The sequence below is a fragment of the Pseudonaja textilis genome, chromosome 3, assembly GCF_049901715.1.
Source record: "Pseudonaja textilis isolate UNSWEBS1 chromosome 3, rPseTex1.2, whole genome shotgun sequence".
Taxonomy (NCBI): domain Eukaryota; kingdom Metazoa; phylum Chordata; class Lepidosauria; order Squamata; family Elapidae; genus Pseudonaja; species Pseudonaja textilis.
The window spans coordinates 118,969,227-118,992,496 of record NC_141992.1 but is presented as its reverse complement, the minus strand read 5'-3'; the positions used below and the strand labels follow the sequence as shown (position 1 = coordinate 118,992,496).

The 23,270-nt window shown below is 37.4% G+C and overlaps 1 protein-coding gene across 2 annotated transcripts in view; it reads right to left on the bottom strand.

The window, feature by feature from the left end:
• Nucleotides 1–23,270, bottom strand: part of TRIO (trio Rho guanine nucleotide exchange factor) — a 253,223-nt gene that overhangs the window by 125,583 nt on the left and 104,370 nt on the right. The window contains exons 1-5 of one of the 2 annotated variants that reach the window (XM_087930714.1): nt 22,505–22,523; nt 19,054–19,185; nt 15,202–15,432; nt 9,088–9,210; nt 5,726–5,917 (exon numbers count right to left, since the gene is read on the bottom strand). In XM_087930714.1, the coding sequence (XP_087786840.1) occupies nt 5,726–5,917; nt 9,088–9,210; nt 15,202–15,432; nt 19,054–19,182 (675 nt within the window). In that variant the 5' untranslated portion in view covers nt 19,183–19,185; nt 22,505–22,523. Of the gene's footprint in view, nt 1–5,725; nt 5,918–9,087; nt 9,211–15,201; nt 15,433–19,053; nt 19,186–22,504; nt 22,524–23,270 lie in introns of those variants that run through there. The other variant, XM_026701043.2, reaches the window with a different exon arrangement.

The window sequence follows — 23,270 nt, the reverse complement described above, 5'->3', positions numbered from 1 at the left end:
GAAATTATGAAATCATGGTTTAAAATAATATGTACACCCAGATGATCATATCCTCCATGTCACTGACTAAATCAACAACCTTTAACCGTTACTGAACCGTAAAAAATGTGAATCAGTATCTGAGCCAGCCAAAACCAGATTCTCTGTCTTCCCGTTAGAAGCTGTAGGGTAATTGCATAACTATTCCAATTCTTGGTAGTAAATTATAATTATGGCGTTTGCCAGGAGCACTAAACAGAATGTCAGCTGAATTATACTTTGCAGTACATTTCTTCAGGCAACTTTTGCTCTGCTATTATTTGGAGTATTATTATTTTTACTTACATAAGCTTGATATATTATTTCTACAATGTCCAATGGCTAAAACAAGAAACTAACAATTTAAGAAATATTCTCAGAAAAGCTTTATATAACAATTTAATGTTTCAACATATGACAATGCAGATACAATGAACCTGAATAGAAGTAAATGTATTATCTATAATAGTCTACAGTATGTGCATGTTTGCATAATTTGTGAGGAAGAAAAACAGCATCTGCTATTCAACTTTACATCACCTTTGAGTATGTAAGTCTCATTTAATTTCATGATTGTGAGCAATGGGATTAATTTGTATGAAGTTGTTGATTTTTTCTTGATATCATTTAAGCTATGATCATTTTCTGAGATCAGCTTATTATATGAAAAACACTCTAACGCAGCCTAAATATATTGTCAATCAAATCAGTGAGAGAGAAACAGCAATACTGTATATTGATTTGCAGGCGTGAGGGTGCATGCACACCCATAAATAAGACAAGCAAATAGTAAAGTTGTGTTACATTTCTGTAATAATGACTTTTTCAAGGTCATGAAATTTCACACTTTTAAAAAATAAATGTCAAAATATTTTTTGTTCCAAATGTAATTTTTAGAGACTTTGTCAGCTACTTTCTTGGTCCTCATATTTAAGCATTTCTATAGTGAACTCTGAAAATCTAGGCTAGACTGAAAAAAATGAGACAATTTCTTAGTTTATTCTTCAGCTAGGAAATAGTCGGTCTCATATTTTCATTCTAGCCTACATTTTCAAAGTCCACTATAGAAATGCTTCAGTATGAAGACTGAGAAGAGCTGACAGATTCTCTAAAAATTACACATGGAACAAAAAATATTTTGACATTTATTTTTTAACAAGCCATTGCGGAATGTTTTTTAAAACACCAGGCAAAAATGTTTAGGCACTACATCTCCTGGATTCATCGTCATCAAATAAATACCCATACCTCCACCAATAGTTGACATGGCTGATTTTTTCCTACTTTTGGCACAGCTAGACAAACACCTGGGCCAATTCGCATTCTACTTTTTCCCACCTGGGAAAGGGAAGTTATTTAAATGCACATTTGTACAGCTGACAGTTAGAAAGGTATGTGTGCAGACAAATGCAGACAATAGTCAAAGCATTTTTGAGCAAAAAATAACAGCTTTGAATTACTCAGTGAATGAAGCTAAACTGCCCTCTGGGATGCAGACTACAGTTTCTGCCATTAATTCCTGCTCTGAGTTTTCCACCTAAGTAACTGTTGCTATAAACAGTTCTCCTAACAACTTAGTCTGTGAGATTTATCCTTTCACCCCAGCTCAAGACAGAACCAGAATGCTTAGCAAATACTAATAATCTCACAAATGAAGACAAATATACATGTCCCAGGATAATGTTGTAAGATCAAATCACTGGGACTAGAGGTTTACACTTTACTAATAATCTTTCTATATTTGAATTTTGGTACTGGAAAATTAGGTTAACCATTATCAAAAACTATATATAGTGGTGCCTGCAACTGAAAATATTAGAATAAAAGCTTGTTTCGTCCTCATTTAGATCTGCTTGTTGCCAGTACATATTACAAAAGCTTTTGTTCCACTTTTTTTTTTTTTGCTCTAAAAGGTTTATTCAAATGCTATGCTTTAAAAGTTTTTTTTAGATCCTTTATTCTGTTATTACAAATAACTAGTGATCATTGCTGCCTGAGCTATTTTTCAATCAACTCTTTCCTGCTGGAGTTGGCTGCAACTATTTCAAAACTGAAATTGTTAGTTGCTGTAACAGTGATAAGTTCTAGCAGTCTCTGTAGTGTTCATTTCTGACAGGGTCTAACTTGTAAGAGTGTCACTCATTTTCATTGAATTTACTGTTCTTTTGCTCCCTCTCTTGCACACGCTCACAAACATCTATAAACATACTTAAAATCACTGCTTTAAACTCTGTGACTATAACCTCAGATTCCTAGCATACAAGACATAAACTGAAAATCCCCCACTCCAGTGGTGGGATTCAAATTTTTTTACTACTGGTTCTGTGGGCGTGGCTTAGTGGGCGTGGCAGGAGAAGGATACTATAAAATCACCAGTCAGTGGTAATATTTGATGGTTCTCCAAACTACTCCAAACTCCTGCTACCGGTTCTCCAGAACTGGTCAGAACCTGCTGAATACCATCTCTGCCCCGCTCTGAAACTCAAAGTATCTCTGCTACATCTTGGATCATTTTGCGCATTTTCTTAAGGCTACTACATCAGAGCTTCAAAAGGGTGAATGTTAATAAATACATGTGCGCGCGCGTGTGTGTGATTCATTAGCTGCTACTGTTTATCTGGCTTTTTGCAGCCCAGATCTAGTTGCCTTAGGCCTTTCTCATCTCTCCTACTTTTCTTCTGCATTCCAAATGTTTGTTCGATTGTACTTGTACCAGTTTCATTTTTTTAAACTCCCACTTAAAATACTCCAATATTCTCCTGGTAGTTCTACTGCTACCACCAGGCTAATCTGTTGACTAGTATTTCTGGAAATACTTCAAAGCATACCAAGGGCTTCCCATCATTAACTCACTTTTGAAAAAATGTTTCTGGATATGTTGGGGAATTGAGAGGCACTTTGGAGCTATGGAAACTAATGGTTAAAGGACAGCACACTTAGTTGCCTGAGGAAAAGTTATTTTGAACAATATTTTGAAACAATAAAATAAAGTAAAATCACAAAAATCAATGGGTTCTTCATGTGAAATATAACAACAGAGGTACCAACCTACAGTCCATTTTGGCTTTCTTTTTGTAAAACAATGACATGATATATAATATGTCATATATTGCTGTTCATCTGAGGTTGCATTTACCTTCTTTTAAGAACTGCTAAAGACCAGATGATTTTTTTATTATGTCCTGATACGTAAGACCATAGAATTCAAAGAGAGTGTACTTTCTTTTTCATCTGACTGTAGCTTGCCTTCAAAATATTTTACCTGTAATGTAAGTAATGCTCTGAAACAAGAATCTAAGATCAGAAAAATGCAAGGTTTATTTATCGGAAGCATTTTGTACTCCACTCTTTAGCCAAAAGAGTTCTCAGAGTGACTCAGAGATAATAAAAAGCAATCTAACTCCTGATTTTAGATTTACAAATTTAAAAAAAAATCAAAAATGTGATTATGACAGAGAATAGAGAAGAGGTAAAAGAAAAAACAAATTTGGGCAATCCTGAACAATGAACAACTGGACGTATCAACTTTGTTACATATTTTCCATTTATTTTTCTCTCATCTTTGGCAACAGGTAATAGTCATGCCTTCTTTTGCCTCCTGCTTTTCTTGAATATTCCCATAAAGCCGACTGCTGGGCCAAGCATTTTGTGGAATAGCTTCCAATTACTCATAAATGTACAACTATCCTTAAGATTTCCCTTCACTTTCTAGTATAAACAAATCCAGTAAAACTATGTAAGAAGAAAAGACATTCCTTATTGAGAGCCAGGTTTACCATTTATGTGTTACATTAATAATAAAGTAAGTATAATGATAGACAGGAAATTGTTTTGTAATGGGAAAAAAGTGCTGGAAGGAGGGAAGGAAACTATCTTTTATCCTTTTCATGAAATATTTTAATAAAAGTACAGAACAACAAAATCTCTCTCCTAAAAGAAAAACTATTCCATTTATTGCCAAAACAAAAAGTTAAGAGTAATTCTCCCCTTCTTTATTTTGACCATTTTTTTGTTTCCTTTTTATTCTATTTTAAACTAGCTCTATACCCGTTCTTCACTATGAAACGATGTGATCAGGCTTAGTTTTGGGGAGGAAAATAAGGAGGGGGGGGGGGGAATTGTGCCTTTGCCTAGCAGCATCCATCAGTATTCATCTGGCTAGTGTCCTGTCAACTTGTGAGGGAGTTGAGCTATTTGGAAACTGAAACAGTATTTGCTGTGTGAGCAAGGAGACAGCAAGGAGCCTAGGCGTGGCTTAGCTCAACTGCTCTGTACTAAAGCCGGTTGCTGCTGTGAAACTAAAACTGAAACTGAAACTCCTCACTTCTGCGTGTGTTTTGCATTTGGAACAGATTTCTTTTCAGGTGGGGAGGGTGGAATAGAACTCCTTAGCATCAGAGTGTGTTAAACATAATATATGAAATACTAATGCTCTGATGGTCATTTCAAATAATCCTTAGTGATCGCCTAGAAGCCAAAAGAAACATATGTGCCAAATTTCAAGTTTGTAGGGTTTACAGTTCTGGGGATTTTGTGATAACGCGTAAGTGGTATTTCATATATATATATATATAAGTTATAAAGTTTTTTGGGGGGGACTTTTCTTCTATTTTTTAACCTGAGAGAAATTGTGTGGCTGACTTTTTGAAATGCTGCAGCCACTAGTTATGAAATCTCCAATGTGGAAGCTACAGTACCCATGTTGTCGTCTTCTGAACTCCCAATCTCATCTTTCAAACACCCTTTTAATTGAAAAAAAAAAGAGGATTTAAGCAAACAGAAAGGGAAGGAAAGAATCTCCAATAGCATCTTTTCTGGAATGGCAACATTTTCTTAGAAAATGGCTTCAACCCAATGCGATTAGAAACATGTGATTCCCAGCAGATAACAGTTGAGGCAGAAAATAGCATCCAGCAGCAGGGAGAGGAGACAATATTAGGTAACATTCTGGGAAATGTGTGATTTGTACTTTTTATGTCTTCCATGGAGGCACTTTTTGTAAAAGTGCCTACTTATATGCTCTCCAAACACCAAATGAGTCCACCAGCCAAAAATGATTGTGGAGCCTCCTCTGATATCACTTGGACTAATCTGGTTAAGCATATCAGTGAATAACTTTAAGAAAAGGGAACAGATGATAGTTTTGCGGAAAAATTTAAACTGAAAGAGCATTTATATATTATGGTACATCGTGAAACTAGTGAAATTTACACTAACCACTTTGAATTGGATTGGTTTCTCTCTCTTGGATCACTAATTCTTTTAATTGCAACCATTAAATGATTGCTTGCCATTCACAGAAAACTGCTATCCAATGCATTCATTACATAGTACCTATTTGAGTGGCTATCTGGCTTCCAATGCTGAAAGCTGATAACTACCTTGATCACCTACATATTTATTTGTGTTTTCGTATTTCAAGCAGGGCCAGAACCCACCCTAGAGTGCACCCAACTTAACAGCATTCTGAGGCATTGGAAGAAATCAAAAGAGCAGCTAACGCAGCAGATAACCAATGCTGTTTGAAAGGCTGCTTTGTATCAGGCAAAACTGCCAGGGTCCATTAGAAGGAATGGAGACCCAGAAAATCTCACATTGTCAAGGATTTGATGAAAGACCAATCCTGCCTTTATTGCTGTTAAGTTTATATTTTGGCTTCTGAGCATGGATTTACAAAGGCCCCGGTGTTACTTATTGTTTTGCTCACCTCTTTAACATGGGTATGAAAAGATACAGACATGTCCAGTAAGATTTTGCGCTGCTCCACCCGCCGAACAAAATCTTGTATCCGGTCTTCCAGCTGATGGGCTGCTTGATAAATCTCTTCAGGATCACACTCTCCTGTCTGTGCCAGCTGCTCAGCTGCTTCTAGCAATTTGTCTGCATTAGTATATGTGTTCTGCAGAAATGGCAAGAGAATAAGAGTTGCAGAGGGATTGTACAAACATTTATACTGACCCACAAAAAAATTCCCAACCCCCACTTTTTAACCTCTAATGCCCTTTAAGATTGCACTATTGAAACCCAGCAGTACATTGCTGAATTGCTGAGTCATTATTTCCAATCAAGATTTGGTGGCAAATGGAAGAAACCATGTACGCCAAGCTTCTAGTAGTTTTCATCTTCCTCTGAAAGATGGAAGAAGCAGAGTATAAATCCTGGATTCTCTGTTGATATCATCATCCTTTCTTTTGAAGACCCATGGCATCAATAAGCACATGGTTTAAGACACTGCACTTACAGGAGAACATTTGCAAGTCTGTCATTTACCTTCATATTCACAACTGGTTTTGGTAAATGCTTTTAAGATGATCTTATGTTATTTGCTTTGTGTGCAAAAATTGAAAAGAAGGTCAGGCACAGCCCTTGAATCAAGGAAGAAAGGTGTGATTTACTTAATGCATGTGTTTATTAAATTATTCAGCAAAGTAAATTACAGCAAAACAACATACAGATGTTTCATATCACCAGGGATCACTGGATTACAGGGCTTTCAAATGAGATCAACGGGACATAAGTCAGTAATATGATGTACCCGTGTGACCCAGCCAATTCAGAAGGGCTCTGAGTTATTATTTGACATGAACAAAATCTTTCTAGAGGAAAAGGAAGGTAAAATGCTAGCTGGGGAATTAGGTGAGTTGAAGTCCGTACAACTTAAAGGTGCCATATATGAAAAACACTTCATTTCAGTACTTGTTTTTAGAGTAATCAAGATTATCACTGCATATTTATCCTCTGACTTTGAAAAATCATCTGGGCTCAGCTCCTATAAACATTTGCAAACCTTCTTTTATAGGAACTGGAAGCTGTCTTGCCACTATCCTACTGCTTTATTCCTTTGGCTACAAAATGTCATAATGTCTCAGAAGGATTCTGGAATGATACAAATAGTATGATAAATAGACACATTTGCTGGCACACATCCTCCTATTTTTTTCTTCTTCTTTGCATATGTGCCTTGCAACCACAATCAAGCAAATAATTTTTTACCAAATAAAATATCAAGCTACTGAAAACTGTGCTTGAACCACTATGACTGTACTGCATGTTTCACAGTAAAATAAATAAGCTACCTCATCACACTTGTAAACAAATCATACCCCCCTACAGGCTAAATAAATCATAAAAATTCAAGGGTAGCTTGCATAGTACACATCATACTTTGTCAAGCCTCGCTGACATCTTCAAATGCAACTGAAATCACTGTACAGGGGGAATACAAGATATGAAAGATCTCCCCTATAAACTACCATGCTCCTAAGTATTTGTAGAGATATAACAAAAAAATCCATTCTGAAACATTTTAAATGTGTAATCTTTTGCCCATCTCTACACATTTGGCCATCATGGGCTCTGGAGAAAGAGAATAAAATTCTCAGTAATTCAAGACGAATGGTTACAAGAGCAATTTATGTTCTAGAGCTCGTGAGCTGCCCAATAGCTCATTTTCTATTAATGCACACCTTTCCAGGTGGTATAGGGAATGTTCAGAATAGCAACTGGCAAACAATAGAAGTTATTTCAAGGTGGCTACAAACTTTCCCATAGTTCAGGCAAGGAAGAGATGCACACATAAACATTCGTATAAGTGTGTGCAAGGTATGGTTTTAGGGCATACTTGCCTTGTTGGTCCATTTCCCAAGAGGCCACAGGGAGCCAAGGGTAGGTGATTCTGCTATTCTTTGATGGTGCTCCTGATCTGGAATAACCCCCTTCCCCCATTAGACTCATTCTTCCTTATGAGTTTTTCAGGAAGTTATTGAAAACTGGATCATTTGGGAGAGCATTTTCTTGAATGTTTGAGTGGCACCATCGCCATTATTTTTATTTACCTTTATTTTTCAGGTCCTTTTTTATGGTGGATGTTTTAACAGTTTTTATACTAAATACCTTGTAAGCTGCTGAGAGTACACTGACTGTGGCAAGGTACAAGTTCAACAAATAAATAACAAACACATTATGTAAGTGCTTTTGACCAGAAAAAATGTATAAACAATTAAACGGATTTCTTCAGTGCAATTTTTTAAAATATTATTTTAGGAGAGATTTTATATATTGTTTTAATCATCTTGGCTTCTGGACATACCATCTCTCTATTTATTGCATATATGTGACTATTTACTGGATTTATCCAAAGAGTAGAAAGGTTTTAAATTTAATATCCCACTATAGGTAGTCTGTGACTTACGACCACAATTAAACCCAAAATTTCTGTCGCTAAGCAAGTCAGTTGTTAAGTGAGTTTGCCCCATTTCACAACTTTTCTTGCCACCGTTGTTAAGTGCATCATTGCAGTTGCTAAGTTAATAACGTAGTTGTTCAATGAATCTGGTTTCCTCATTCCCTTTGCTTGTTAGAAAGTCGCAAAAGGTGATCACATGATCCTGGGACACTGCAACCGTCATAAATAAGAGTCAGTTGCCAAGCATCTGCATTTTGATCATGTGACCATGGGGATGCTGCAGCTGTGCTAAGGGTGAAAAATTATCGCAAGTCACTTTTTTCAGTGCCATTGTAACTTTGAATAATCACTAAATGAACGAGGACTACCTGTATTAGAGATTCTCCTTTCCCCAATTCATGAGTAACAAAAACAAAAAAAAGGTTACTGAATTAATGACTACCAATTAAAATTAATCACCTGTAAAATAAGTTTCCCCATTTATAAACGCGCTCGATTCTCTCATCTAAATATATTGAACATTTTTTACTCAAGGACCCAAAACTGCCTCATGGATCTGTTCCATCCGAAACAGTAAAGAGGGAGCAGGAGAAACAAGATGGAAATGATGTGAAGGAAAGGGATACCTTCATTAAAGGGGAAAGAAAACTGGACGGAGAGGAGTACCGGGGAGACAAATGGAGAAGGAAACAACAAGAAAAGATTAAACGTCAGCTCCTGCAAGGTGCCTATGCTTTCAAGCTGCAATATTTGCAACCGGTTGTATCTCCTTGTTGTGTGTGTCAAACAACTGTAGCTTGAAAGCATGGGGGCCTTGCGGGATTTCCAGCCCTGACATTTTTCAAGTGAATGGCAAGAATAGCGCCGATGATAAACCCCCTTACCTGAGCCACTTCTTCAAAGTCTTCGTGGCGCTTCTGTAGTGCTCTGGCTCGATGCAAAGATTTCCCAACTCCTGTATGTTTACTAAGGAAAGCTTCTCCATGGTTTTCGATCCAATCCAGCACCTGCAAGAGAGATCATGAATGAAATCCAATTGTACATTTCAAAGTTTCTTCTAATGGGTTGTGCTGTTGTGCAACAGAATAGTATAAATCAACTGAAGCCATCGTTCATTATTTTCCTAATAGTCTTCCCTAAAATGTTTTACTGTATCATGGAATATAGATACTCCAGAGACGAATTCAAATGTCAGTGAAAAACCGGCAATTATTAACATTCTTACTCCATACCTTAGGATTATTATATACATATACAAACTTCCACTACTTGGATGATATTGTTATAAGTCCAGTAGTTCAGACACCCAGACTGGTAGCAATTTCTCTCACCAGAGTTTGCAAGGATAAAAGGCAAGTTTCTCTATTTATTGCTGAGTTTGTAAACTAAGTAATCAAGTTGTCTGCTATGGGGATATGTGGCCTGCTAATAGAAAAAGCATCCTTTTGAAATCAGCAAAAGTGCAGCTACTCCAGCAATCATTCTCACAGTCAGAAGAATTTGGAAAACTAAATTAAATTATCCTGAGAAAAAACACTCCCCCTTCACAAATACTGATACACAGAGCTGCCTCTAAATTGTACATTGCTTTAAGAGATTAATTTTCCATGCCACTATCCAGCAGCATGTACATGCAGGAATATCACCGGTATCTTCTTTAAACCACAGATTCTAGGTCCTATCTGCAAAATTCCTTGGCAGACAAATTAATACAGAAGAGTCCCTAAGGACATGATGTTTGAAAATCAATGAACTGAAATGCAATTTTACCCTGACCCAAGGAGCAGCCCCTTCATTTTTTAACCATAAAATGCAACTGAACCATCTGGCAAAAATTCCTTTCCATTCACTTTCTTTCCATTCCATTCAAATCCCAATGATTTTAGTAATCAGAATCTATTCAGTAACTATAACGTTCAAGGAACTGAAGCCAACGTATACATCCTGATACTATGGCAATTAAAACAGTAACTGAAACAAGATGTTCCCTATTCTGCAAATTCTCTACAGATACATCATTCCAGCAAGTATTTGTACAATTAAGGAGCTCTTCCTTGAACAGGAAGCCTTAATTCAGCCTATACAAGAAATGTTTGGCAGAATGGCATGTCTTCTACCAGTCAACTTTCACCCTGGAGCCTACAGAGGGAACCCTTATTCATCAAGCATCTGCTTAAATTAGATTGAGACAATATACTCACTCTTTTGACTAAAATTCATTATACACATGTCTGCCCTGACCAAGTACCCCTCAGATATAACAACAAAATTACAAGAAAAGCGTTACTTCTGTTGAATCAGACTTCTGATCCTTTGGTTTAATGTTGACTATTTGGGCTAACATAGTTTCTCCAAGTTCTCAGAACCACTGTTTGATATCCTGCATAACTACAAAAGACAGCAGAGAGAAAAAAGGACACCATGCCTTTATCATTATGTCATCAACTCTGTAAAGGATCTTTATGCCTCTGCCTTAGTCATATTCCAAGGAAATACTTAGCCAACACATCAAAAAAATGAACCCATTTTCTTTCACATCTGGCAATCATGGAATCTATTCTAAAGCAACGTCTCAAAACCTTGTTAAAACAATAAATCTAATTCAAACATTGCACTATTATGGATGATTGCAATTTAGAATCCAAGCTACAATTTGAGCTTCCGAGCATGTGCTAAATCCATTATTTAGAATTACTAGTCTACTTTAATTTTCATTCTGATTCCATTCTCGGGGCGAGCGCGCACACACACACACACACACACACACACACACACTCCCCTCGCCACAAGGCTGCTTCTATCGGCAGATGAAAGCTCCCTTGAAGGCAGAATCCCTAGCTGCTTCGGGGTGAGGCGGGGCTGCCCATGTCCCCTCATCTTTAGGCAGTCTCTTTTGGGTGATGGAAGCTCCCCAAATGCAGTCACCAACCGCTTCAATCGGCCGGTAGAAGCGGCCTCGGGGCAAGCACACACACACACACTCCCCTCGCCGCGAGGCCGCTTCTACCGGCCGATTGAAGTGGCTGGTGACTGCATTTGGGGAGTTTCCATTGCCCGAGACTGCCTAAAGGCGAGGAAACACAGGTAGCCACGCCACGCCCTGAAGCGGCTGGGGACTCTGCCTTCAGGGAGCTTCTATCTACTATCGGGGTATTCTAGCCTAGGCTACCTGCAGGGCACTCGTAAAGGCAAGTTTTCTCCCCATCCCCCCTGCCCTTCCCCCGCCCATTTCTCTTCACCTCGTGTAGTTCTAACGAATGATGTGAGAAATGGCGGGGAAAAGCATGGTTTAAATAGGCCTAAATTTTGGGGGCGGGGCTTAATTTCACCTCATGCCTAGAAATCATGCTGGGCCTTCCTATTGGTGGAGGCCGTATTATTCGAGAAACACGGTAGAAAGCAGGAAATCATTGGATTTCTTGCTTTCTAGCTAATCTAAAAGCAGAGCTGAACCTTCCTTAGGACCAAAGCTTCTATTTTTCAGTGCAAACTCAAGTAGCAGATTGCAGAATGGTAGATCTCTAAATGAATCTGTGATTCCATGAGCAACTCAATCTGCCTGCCTGCTTTGCCCGATTTTGGGTAAAAGTTGCTCTTTTTAAAATAAAAAATCAATATTTACATAAATATTTACAATATTTACATACAAGCCACGCCCAACCAGTCACGTGACCACCAAGCCACACCCAGTCAGCAAGTTATGCCCACCCAGTCACATAATCACCAAGTCACACCCACAAATTAGGCCACACCCACAGAACCAGTTAAGAAATTTGAATCCCATCCCCGCTTTAAAGCCCTTCACAGCATAGAGTCTGGTTATTTGAAGGATTGTCTCTTCCTGATTAGATCTGCTCATCCCATCAGATCTGGCAAGAAAGGCCATGTTGCAGGTCCCACCTATCAGGGATCTATACTTAGCGGGCCCAAGAAAATTGGCCTTATCTGCCTTGGTGCTTGACTTATAAATTCTCCCCCACCCCAAAGTCAGATCACATCCATCCCAATTTATTTTCTGGAAATTCTTCAAAATCTGGCTTTGTCATTAGGCCTGGGGGTGTCTCAGGGGACTGGTGAGATTTTGAGGAGGCTCTATTGTTGAGCAAATCTATTGTAATGTGTTAGTCATGTCTATTGTTTGAATTTTTTTTTCTGTAGGCTGGCCAGAGTCACTTCTTGTGCACGCAATCTATTAAGTCATGGTATTCACCTGAACCACAAACCTTTCACTAGTCAGCTTCAGGTAATGGCTTCTCCTGAATTAGAAACCAGACTGTGAGTTCTAGCCCTCCCTCAGGCACAAAAGTCAGGTGGCTAACTTTGGACCAATCATTCTCTCTCAACCACCACAAAGTGCTGTTGTGGGGAATATTAGGAGATAGGAGATTAGGCATGTACAATGCCTTAAGTTGACAAAAACATGTAGTTGATTGGTTGGATGGGCAGATAGATAGTCTATTTCAGACAGGATATTTTTTCCTCTCATAAACCGCTGTCCAATTTGGCCATTTCATGCTGATTGTTTTATCATGTATGAAAACCAAGTCAAAACTTTATTTGAGATGACCTTGGGGAACAAGAATAATTTTAAAATATGCAAGTTTAGCCATTTTGAAATAGATTTGGCAAATGAGATAGGGAGAGCACTTATATTTTCAAGATAGTAGGGATTAAGCCCTTGCCCCTTCAGAATCTCAATACATCTTTCTCCAGTTGAACACTGGGAAGTGTTAGAACTCACAATAACTTCCTTCCCCAAGGATATGCAAAGGAGTGAAATGAAAGTAGACCATGTAAACTACAGGAGTTTACACCAGTGACACTTTTGCCCAAACAGGTGCTACTCATCTATACAGATAAAGCAATATGCTAGAAGTTCCACTTTATCAAAGTAAAACCTGTCCATAGATAGAAATTAGACATCATCACAGATTAAATTTGGGAAGTAGTTGTCAACAGAGGACTTCAGGAGTTGCCTAATAAGGTCTCAATTTTACATTTCTTTAAAACGTCGGAAACATTCATTTACTTCAAAAAGATTATGATTAATTTAAGGGCACAATACACTGGTTACATTACCAAGAATGGATTGGGCAATTAGGGGCTATGGTCCTTTTGGAGATCTTTTTCTTTGGGTTTCAGGTTCTTCCATTGCTAAGGAAGTGATTCTACAATAATTTGTGAGACTTTGACAGTGATTGCGGCACTGTTCCAGAGGTTACTGGAATACCTGTATGCAGTGGTGGGATTCAACCGGTGTTATTACCGGTCTGATGATTACGTTTTGTGCGCGCATGCCTTTAGCTGTGCTGCCAGGACAGCTGAAAAGCACTGAGCGCAGGTGCGCAGCATTTGGAAAGTGTCTTTTTTCCTGCTTTTTCAACCTCAGCTGTGCCGCGCAAAGCAGCTGAGGTTGAAAAAGCAGGAAAGAAAGGACAGATAAGAGCCTGGGTGGGTGGGTGGGCCAAACAGCAGCAAACACAGAACCGGTTGGGTGTCTGCTGCTCTTCAGAGCTACTGGTTCTATAGAGTCAGGCAGAACCGATAGCATCCCACCCCTGCCTGTTTGTGAAGTTGGACCAGAGGGATATGGTAGCCCTGCTGCTAGCATATAACCCTGCTGCCCAAAATAAGTTCTCCAAGACTTCCTCAGCCTCATTTTCAGGTTGCTGCTGGAAGCACTGAATAGTTCAGAGGTTGGAAACATCAGTCTCCAAGCCTTGGAAATGGGAGCTGGACTGTCCTGGGGATTTGTGGCCTCTAACAGTGACTGTAGAATTATTGCATGTAATTTTGGTTCTTACACACAAAGGTAGGCAGGCATATGCTGAAGTTGGTATACACTTCATAGCAGATGTCATCTGGATATGGAGGTTGTTGAAATGAGTCTTTTGCTGTGCTCACATCACTTTTGGGCCAAGTTGTGGATTCCTTATTCCTCCATAAGTACAAAACTCCTTGTACCAGACACCTGACTTGTATTTGCCAAGATCTGGATATTCATGGGTAGAACCATTTGATATAAATGGAATGAAATGACATTTCACAATGCTATTTAGGATTCTTCTAAGCTTGTGCAACCCAAGGTAAAGAAAAGGGTATTCTGTAGCATGAGTTCCAGAAGGACACATCTCCCATCTGGCTCCTAAAACCAACCATTTCAGGTCTTCATTAATTGGAGGAGCCAGTTTCATATATAATGGGAGGACTTTAATTCCCCATTAGCTCCTAGTTAATTAAGTTGAGCCTGATGGCAATGGGAATTAACATACTGATTATATGGTTTCTACTGCTTTTATCTTTTATTTATCAGACAAATAGTTCCTGCCCATGCTGACTCCTTACTAATTCTATTGCTTTATTTTGAAATTGTGCTCCCTGTTTATATTTTTGAGTTAATTCTCTTTTTATGTACCTCGGGATATCCAACTAGGCTTTGGAAATCATCTGACTCCTCAATGAGCACTCTTCTTCAACTCTTCAGTAATTTTGTGTATTTGAAGTCTCTGGCCAACATTCTTTGCAGTGCATCAAGAACACACAAGCAAAGACATGTACTTGATCTACATTTGGGTGGCAAGAGCTTCACAATATTTGCAGATGCACTGAAGGTCTCAAAGTGAGTGGCATCATGCTACCAATAAGGGGTAACATTTCAAGGATAGAGATTTTTCTCATTCAGACTTTATAGAAAATACTCATATCATTTTTCAATAATCAGGATCAGACAGGATTTTTTAGGTGGTATTTGGGTCCAGAACTGCCAGCTGTCCAGCAGAAATCTACTGGTATATCAGTGCTACAGTACCACCCTTCCTTCTTCAAATTCAGCATTTTATTTCAGCCTACTTTTGTAATTGGAACAAACCAAGATCAATATGAAAATCCACTGGCTGAGAATTTTGCTTTTTAAAACTTCCCCTTAGAATAAGAAGGTGTGGTAGCCTCTACATGCATTTTCCATTCAGAATCCCCAACAGCAGGAGATATGGACTGACCTGTTGTACATCCTGTTGAAAGACACAGAGTTGAAGCCGTTGATGTAAGCGAACTTTTCGATGTTGCCAAATGTTCTCCAATTGCCTCTGATGATGCAGCACTTCATGAATAACATCTAGGACATGGTGCACTGCCTTGGAGTAATTGGCTGAAGCAGTTAGGGAATCTGAGCTTCCAGGTGTCAAAGGTCGTTGCAGTTTGTCAAGCAGTGATTTCCCATCCTGACTTACCTAGAAAGTAAGAATGAAGGTATTTATATACCGGCTGCAGAGTTCTATAATATGGAACTGTAACACTGGTTTTGCCATTTTGATATTATCTTTACAAAGATATTGGAATTTATTTTAGATGAAATCAAACAAATAAAGAAAGGATTCAAGATTTCATTTCAAGACTTTCACCTGATCAAGAAATCCTACTTTTAGAAATCTTTTAAGTTGTAAAACTTTATTGGAGAAACAGAACTACAGAGGTAAAGAACTCTTATAGACTCAAATCTTGGTCTATCAAAGCGGTCACTGTTAAAATTCCAAGCTTGTTAAAAAGCAAGGCATTTTGTTTTAATTTTATTATTCAATCTTCAAAAATGAATGTACAAATTTGTCTTCACAAACCATAATATTTACTTAGAAAAGAGGGAGACGATGTTTTGTTGGTAGTAGTTACATTTACACATTTCTCTGTGTAAGTCTGAGAAACAAAAGGTTTCAGATACAGCATGCACACTGAGGAAAATTGCTATCATTTGATAAGTTATTTAGTCAATAATTATGCATCAGATTAAATACAGACAAAACATCCATGTTCCCAAGATGTCATAGTATCAATAAACATTAAAATATAAGGTTTCCCAGAAGTTTCCAGGTAGACAAAAGCTTCTGGTTGATTGGTTCAGACTAGATTATTTTTATTTATATATAACCCTAACCCTAACCCTATAGCTACAGTATGTAATGCAGAAAGAATCATGTCTCAAGAGCTTCTGAAAACAAGCAGATAGTAGTGCAGAAAAGATAGAGATGTAAGAAAAAGGATACCTTCTAACAGAATCAAAAGTTGACACAATCATGGTGAAGTTCCTGGCAATGCAGAGGCTGCCTTAACAGAGAAAAGGTAAAGGTTTTCCTGTATTTCCAATCATATCTTATGCTAGGGCAGTTAAAGATGCTGAGCTTGCCAGCTAGAAAGCTGACAGCCTGGGCTTGAAACTCGAGTGCCACACAAAGGGTGAGCTCCCATTGTTTGCTCCAGCTCCTGCCCATGTAGCAGGAGCTGGAAAGCATGCAAATGCAAGTAGACTAAAATGTACCTTAACAGAGCTTAAAATGAGACATACTTAATAGTGACTGCTCACCATCAAGGTTTCCTATACTAATTTGACTGAAAACTCAGGGTTAAACTATTTCAAATATCATGTAAAAAGTTTGAACTGCATAAATAGATAAATGTTTCATTTTAAAAGACTGAGTGTGAATTCTTCAAAATACCCTGCTTCAAAGACAAACAGCATTTTGAAGTCTTTTTAGAAGAATCTCAAGCTTGAAACAGGTGTTCCAAATTTGAAGTATTTTGTTCCCAAATTCAAAATGCTTCCAAAATGCTTAGAGCAGACTGTTTTGCATAAAAAATAAAAATAAAACAGTAACAAATTCAAAAACACTTCTCATGAAATTTGATGAATTAAATGTTTTGTATGATCCTATGTACAAACATTTAAAAAGAACCAGGAGGGGGAGGATTTGCAGCCTGAATTTCTTTCTGACACATTATTTTTTTTAAAAAAAACCCTGGAAGGATCAAAATATTGTTACAGGAGTAATTTTCTTCCTCTCTTCTATTAAAAAAAGTGTTTGATTTGCATGTTGCCCTGGGCTTTGGTTATCCTAAAAAATGGCTTTGAAAATCTTGTACTTGATTCCTATCATAAGAATGGCTGCTGCTTTTGCATAAGATCACAAGAATAAGCCTTGATTAGTTATGCACCTCTTATGCAACTCTTTCAACAAAATGACTACTCAGTTGCATCAACACATCCTAATGGGAAATGTTGATTTACTCCTACCAACACAACTCAAAGTTAGAGTTATCTATTAACTAAAGAGAGCTGGTTCAGATGCTCATTCCCCCACCCCCTCTTTAAAGGAGATGAGGAACTGCCTAGTAGCACAGTGAGAGTAATGCGAGATGTCAAGTTGACATTAATGCAGGATCCCACCACTGCTGCGATATAGAAAAGTGTCCTTGATCTTATTACAGAAATATTCTGAAATATACGACCTGACAACAGGAAGTAGAAGTTGAAATAATTGTATTTAATCACAAAGTCACCAGCACTACATTTCTATTTCTTGGTGATAATTGCAACAGCAGTAAGCCTGAACTGTTAATGTACTGTAAATTGTTGTAAAATAGCCAACAGACACCATTTAAAAATGATATAATTTCAGCCACTTAATTTATAAAAAGAAAGAGTAGCCATATAATTTAGTGCAAGGCAGGAACGTTTTTTAGTTATAGTAAAAAAAAAGATTGAACAAATGATTTCTTGTTATTTAAAAGCTGTGATGAGATCATAAGAAGTATTTCTAATCCTTTTGGAATATCACCCAAAATAAAGCCGGAGAGACCAGTTTTGGTAATGAATCCAAAACAAATTTGACAGAGCCGCAGTTGTAGCCTATAAAAGTATAGTTTCCAAAGCAGAAACCCTAATATCTAGGATACTTTTTCTACTGAAGATGCTTTTCAAGAAAAACTCAGGGGAGAAGACTGTTCTCAAAAGCAGAAGTATTCAACAAACCATTTTAAAATCATAGCTGAGCACAGTAAGTGAATTTAAGGTTGTGTTCATGTTCCACCATTCCTTCTGAAGCTGTTGTCCAACCACCTACAGTAATAAGGTTGTATTACTATTATCCTTCTCATCTTTCCCATTACCTATTTCCTTAGCTTCTTATGACTATAACTTTGCTGTTTGTGTCTCATGATTTATGTTGACTGCTTTTATTCAGTATCCTATTATGATTTATGTTGATTATTTAGTATCCTATGACTATCACTGAGTGTTGTATCTTATGAATTATGATGATTGTATTTTTTGATTATGATCATGATTTATCACTTGTTGCTTGTATGTATGCGGAGAGCTTATGCATCAGAGACAAATTGTGTGTCCAGTCATATTTGGCCAATAAAAGAATAAATAATTACTTAATTTAACAAATTTAGTATCATTTTACTTCAAGGGTTTACTTAACAGGGAGCTGCAATCAAACTCCATGCCAATTAAATTTGACAAATATTTTTACTACAAACTTAAATAGACATAAAAAGCATCTCTAGGTAGTTTTTAAAATTTCCACAGTATGCCAAATTCATTTATTGAAGCAAACACAATAGCTTCCTAACATTTTAAGGACAAACATATTCCCATAAGAAATACAATTTGGAGACCAGAATCTTCTTTATCAAATGTCTTAATTCTTAATCTCAGTTGCTTGGCATATGTGATCGAAAGCCAGTTTGGTATAATGACTCAGGTGCTGGCCTAGAAATTGGGAGACTGGATTCTAGCTCTCTTAGGTGTGAAAGCTGGCTGGGTGACTTTTGGCTAATCACTTTTTATTGGCCTAACCCACCTCAAGTTTTGCTTTCTTTCTCACAAACACATAAGTGAAAAAGTGAACTCTGGTCCACAGAATCTTGTGCCACAGTAAAATAATAAAAGTTATTATTTTTTCAAATGCTAGAGAACCTATTTTTGTTAAATGTGTGAACACTATTCTGCATGAGCCCTTTGTACATTTTTAATATAACGAACATTGTACTTACAAGTAGGAAATATCACCTACCTCAGAGTATGCCAGGGTAATATGCTCATATATTCCTTGGTGATGGTGAATAGCATCCTCCAAATCTTGCAGTTCTGAGGGAAGCTCCACTTCGCCACAGGCCTTACACCATGAATCCACGTTACTCATGTACTAGGAGGAGGAAAAAAATCTTATTCGCTACAAGCATTCCCACTAAGAACCAACATAAAATTTCTCCGAGCAAGCATATTTTGTTAGAAAATGAGTGTTTCAAAGTTAAGGTTTTTTTGTCTCCATTAAAAAGCAGACAAAGTTTTTCAGCTGGTAACATAATTTCAAGTTTATTTTACTCTGGCTCCTCTAAAACATAAAAATAGTTGTGTTTCAAGAGAATTACCAATTCATTTCACTACCCTGTGCAAAACAGAGATGGTTGCTAAAAAGAAAACAAACACTTTAGTAATTTGAGAATTCTTTGTTAACTATGGAGTGGCTTGGAAGAAGAAACAAACACATATGGAAACATTAAAACAATCTGAAGCCAAACCTCAATTCACATGCAAAAGAATTCCAAATACATCCAAGAGTTCAGCTGCAACCTCTGGCACCAGAAAATCAGATCAAATCATTTGCTTCTATCACGCCCATCATCAATATTATACACACTCAAGAGACACAGTGCATTAATACAATAACTTGCAATTCACAGACTGTTTTCTTGGTTGTGTGGAGAAAGTACACAATTAAGGATCCAAGCAAACAATTAATGAGGTTAATTCATTTAATCTAAACAGACTCCTCTACATTCTAGTTTTATTTCCCCAGGAATAGCTTTTACACAGAAAAAAGCCAAATAAAAACAAATAGCTTCTTTTCTCTTATTTAAATACATATCTGGCACAATTCAGTGGCATTTTGAGGTAATGAACTCACCTTCCTGTTTTCAGGTAGATGAAAGGGGAGACATGTTTTCCTCAACAATTTCTGTACTATTTATATGTGCCTCAGTGATGTAATGATACTCAAAATGATGACATCTTTTAAATGGTGTTGACTCTTGGGGAAAGTAGAAAGTGCCTCCTTATCTTAATCGGCAGGATCTTTATCAGTTTTTTATTAATTAGAATCCAGAAGTTGTGGGTACTCCAACACTGGAGGTTAAGAAGAGATTTGACAACCATTTGTCTGAAATGGTGTAGGGTTTCCTGCACGAGCAGGGAGTTGGATCAGAAGACCCCCCAAGATCCCTTCCAACTGTTATTCTATTATCAAATAAACTTACCTCAGTGACAAAGCCACAGGAAGCAAACATGACTGGTAAATCCCTCATAGATGACATGAATGTATAGATGAAATTGTAAATACAGATGAAGCTATCTAGACTAGTATGTATCATTTCAGGTTGGTTCTTATCCAATATTTTTTTTTGGGGGGGGGCATTAGTAATTAAATTTTCTATATACAAGCACATATTTAGCATCAGTGGAATCCTTCACATTTCACTAATCTCTCAATACTGTAATAGGGCAAACTTATCATCTCCCTGTACAAACCTAGACATGTGTTACCTGAATTCATGACTTTTTGCATCGCAACTCACAGCCTTGCTATTCTTTGGAAACCAGCAACCTGCCATTTTTGTGGCTGCATTACTCCAGTTCTCAAAGCAAAAGGCAGTGGCCTGTTTAAAGTGCTCAGATCTAAAACAGATCATTTTCTAGTTTAGAAGAAATGTTTCCCAGCTATATCACATTCATCGCATACACTTAAGGCCCTTGATAATGAACTATAATTTAAGCAGATAGCAGTTATTTCATTCGAATATGAGAATATCTAGGGTTTTTTTTTTTTTATACAAGCCTTGGAAAATTCAATTTTGATTGGATTGGGTCCATGAAGTCAAATTATCTTTCCCAAAATAATAAGCTTCCCTGCCAACCTATCATAGAGCTGTTTGCTTAAATGGAAGAAAAAGACAATAATGTCAAAGGATGTTGTTATAAAGAACAGCAGAGCTGGATTCTTAACTATTAGAAAACCTCAATTCCACTAGGGAGTTGATTTTAGTGTGTGCAAGAAGCAGGGGCCTTGGTTTGGGTGTACAAAGTATGACTGAGATTCAATCAAGTTGTCAGGGCAATGTTTCTCTGCTTGGTAATGAGGAACAGCAGAAGCCTAGAAGGAGATAATTTGAGTGTGACTTATGTTATCAGCAAGCAAAGGAAGTCCCTAAGACTCCAAAACCACTTATCAGAAAATCTTATCAAACTTTCAGTACAGTCTAAATCCCTTCCTTCAGCACTGTCATAATGCTGAACAATTGCTGAATGAATGGTCGTAACTCAAGGACCTGAATTATTAAAAAATATTGTTGAATGATATTTATGTCATTTTAACAAATTACTATTAGCAGTTTCGTCTTTATAGGAACATTTGGGGTGATTTTTGAATATATTTTAGTGCACATGTCAATCTTTAAGTCAATTTAAATGTCCCTGTTGTGATGGGTAATGAGTTTGTGAAAAGACACCTTTATCCAATTTTGGGTAATTTACCCAGGTTTCAGGTTTGGGGTTAGGGTTAGGGTGTGATAGCGGACAAGTCCTGATTATCCCAATATGACCTCCAATTTAGAACACACATACCAGGGAAAGTTATGCCCCCTTGAAAATTTATATTTATTGAGTGTTATATTTTTTATGTTTTTAATGTAATAAAAATTCAATGAAGTTTAGTTTTAAAAAAAGAATATTTATATTTAGTTATACATCACATTTTAAAACCGCCCATCTTCCTCACAGAGACTCTGGAAAGTGTATACTTTTGGACCACAGTTCCCATCATGAGTACTGGCACACATACTGGACTAAAGAGGAATTATATGATATTATTTCTGGCCCAAGCAACTGACAAAGACAGTAGAAGCTGAACACAGGTCTCCCAATTCCCTCAATAAAGGTAGTTCAAGCAGCACTGCTATAATAGAAACAATATTATAGATCCCACAGCTAAATTTATAAGTGAACATTATATAGCATTAAGAAAGTCACATTCTAGTTATGGAGATAGGCCACTCAGGGCCTATCAGCTTAGCTTCTATGCCAGCTTCTCTCTAGATTAGTTTTTTAAGACATTGGAAGCAACACATAACTGTTACATAACAAAAAACAGCTAAGAACCATAGTGAAATATTTGCCTTGGGTGAAATATTTAATTTTGGTTTTAAATTCTAACACTTCAATTTTCACATAAATCCTTTATTACTTTTTTGAAATGCTGAATAGAGAAGATTGCTTAAGTATTATATATGTTACCAATTATGGAAAATGAATCTGCGCAAAGCATTGTTTTGTCTCTGCTTTTTACTCACCCTTAGCTCAATTATGAGACCCTTTACAATATATAAAGTATGAACCTTGAGTAGTATGAGCCTATGAGTATTTATAGTTTACAGACCAATAATCCCTAAAGCTGGTACAGACCATCTTACCTCAAGATCCTAGTTTTCGGGCCTTTCCTTGCAAGAAGCTTTAAAGAAAAAAAGATTTCAGTAGTTCCTGATTCCTTTTCCTTGTGTAATTTTTATAGGAGGAAGCAAGAAAATCAAGACGGGAGTTTCCTTGCCTCTTCTAGCAAAACTAAAGTACAGTTTTGCAAAGTAGCAAAACCACAATGATGGCTCTTTCTTGCTGCCTAAAGCAAGATCTAGGAGGGTGGATCCCAGATCACAGCTGCATGTAACTTTAAGTGATTCATCCGTTGAAAGGAGTCTTCTCTCCTCTCAATGCCTCTGCATGCCAAATACACAAGCTGGTCTCTTGATTCTAACCAGGATGGATATTTTGGCAGCCAGTGGGCCGTGTCTAACATTTATAGGAGAGGCTGAGGGTCACAGCAGATTAAGTGAGATACCAAGTATGCAAGATCCATGCTTTTCTTCTCTATATCTAAGGAAATAATCATTTGTGTTTCTGAAAAATCTGTTTAAAGGATTAGAAATATGGCTTACATGTCACTTCTACAGTTGGCATATGTCTCAAAAATGGCAGGAAACTGTACCACATTTGACAACTGCAATTAGCAATTCAGTAAAAGAATTCAGTTGCTCTATAGCCAGGGTGTCAAACTCATGTCGTCACAGTGGCGTCCCATGATGTATGGGGACTTGTTCCCCCTTTGCTAAATCAGGTGTGGGCGTGGCCAGTGTGTGACACATCTGGTCCACAGCCCGGGAGTTTGACAGCCCTGCTCTATAG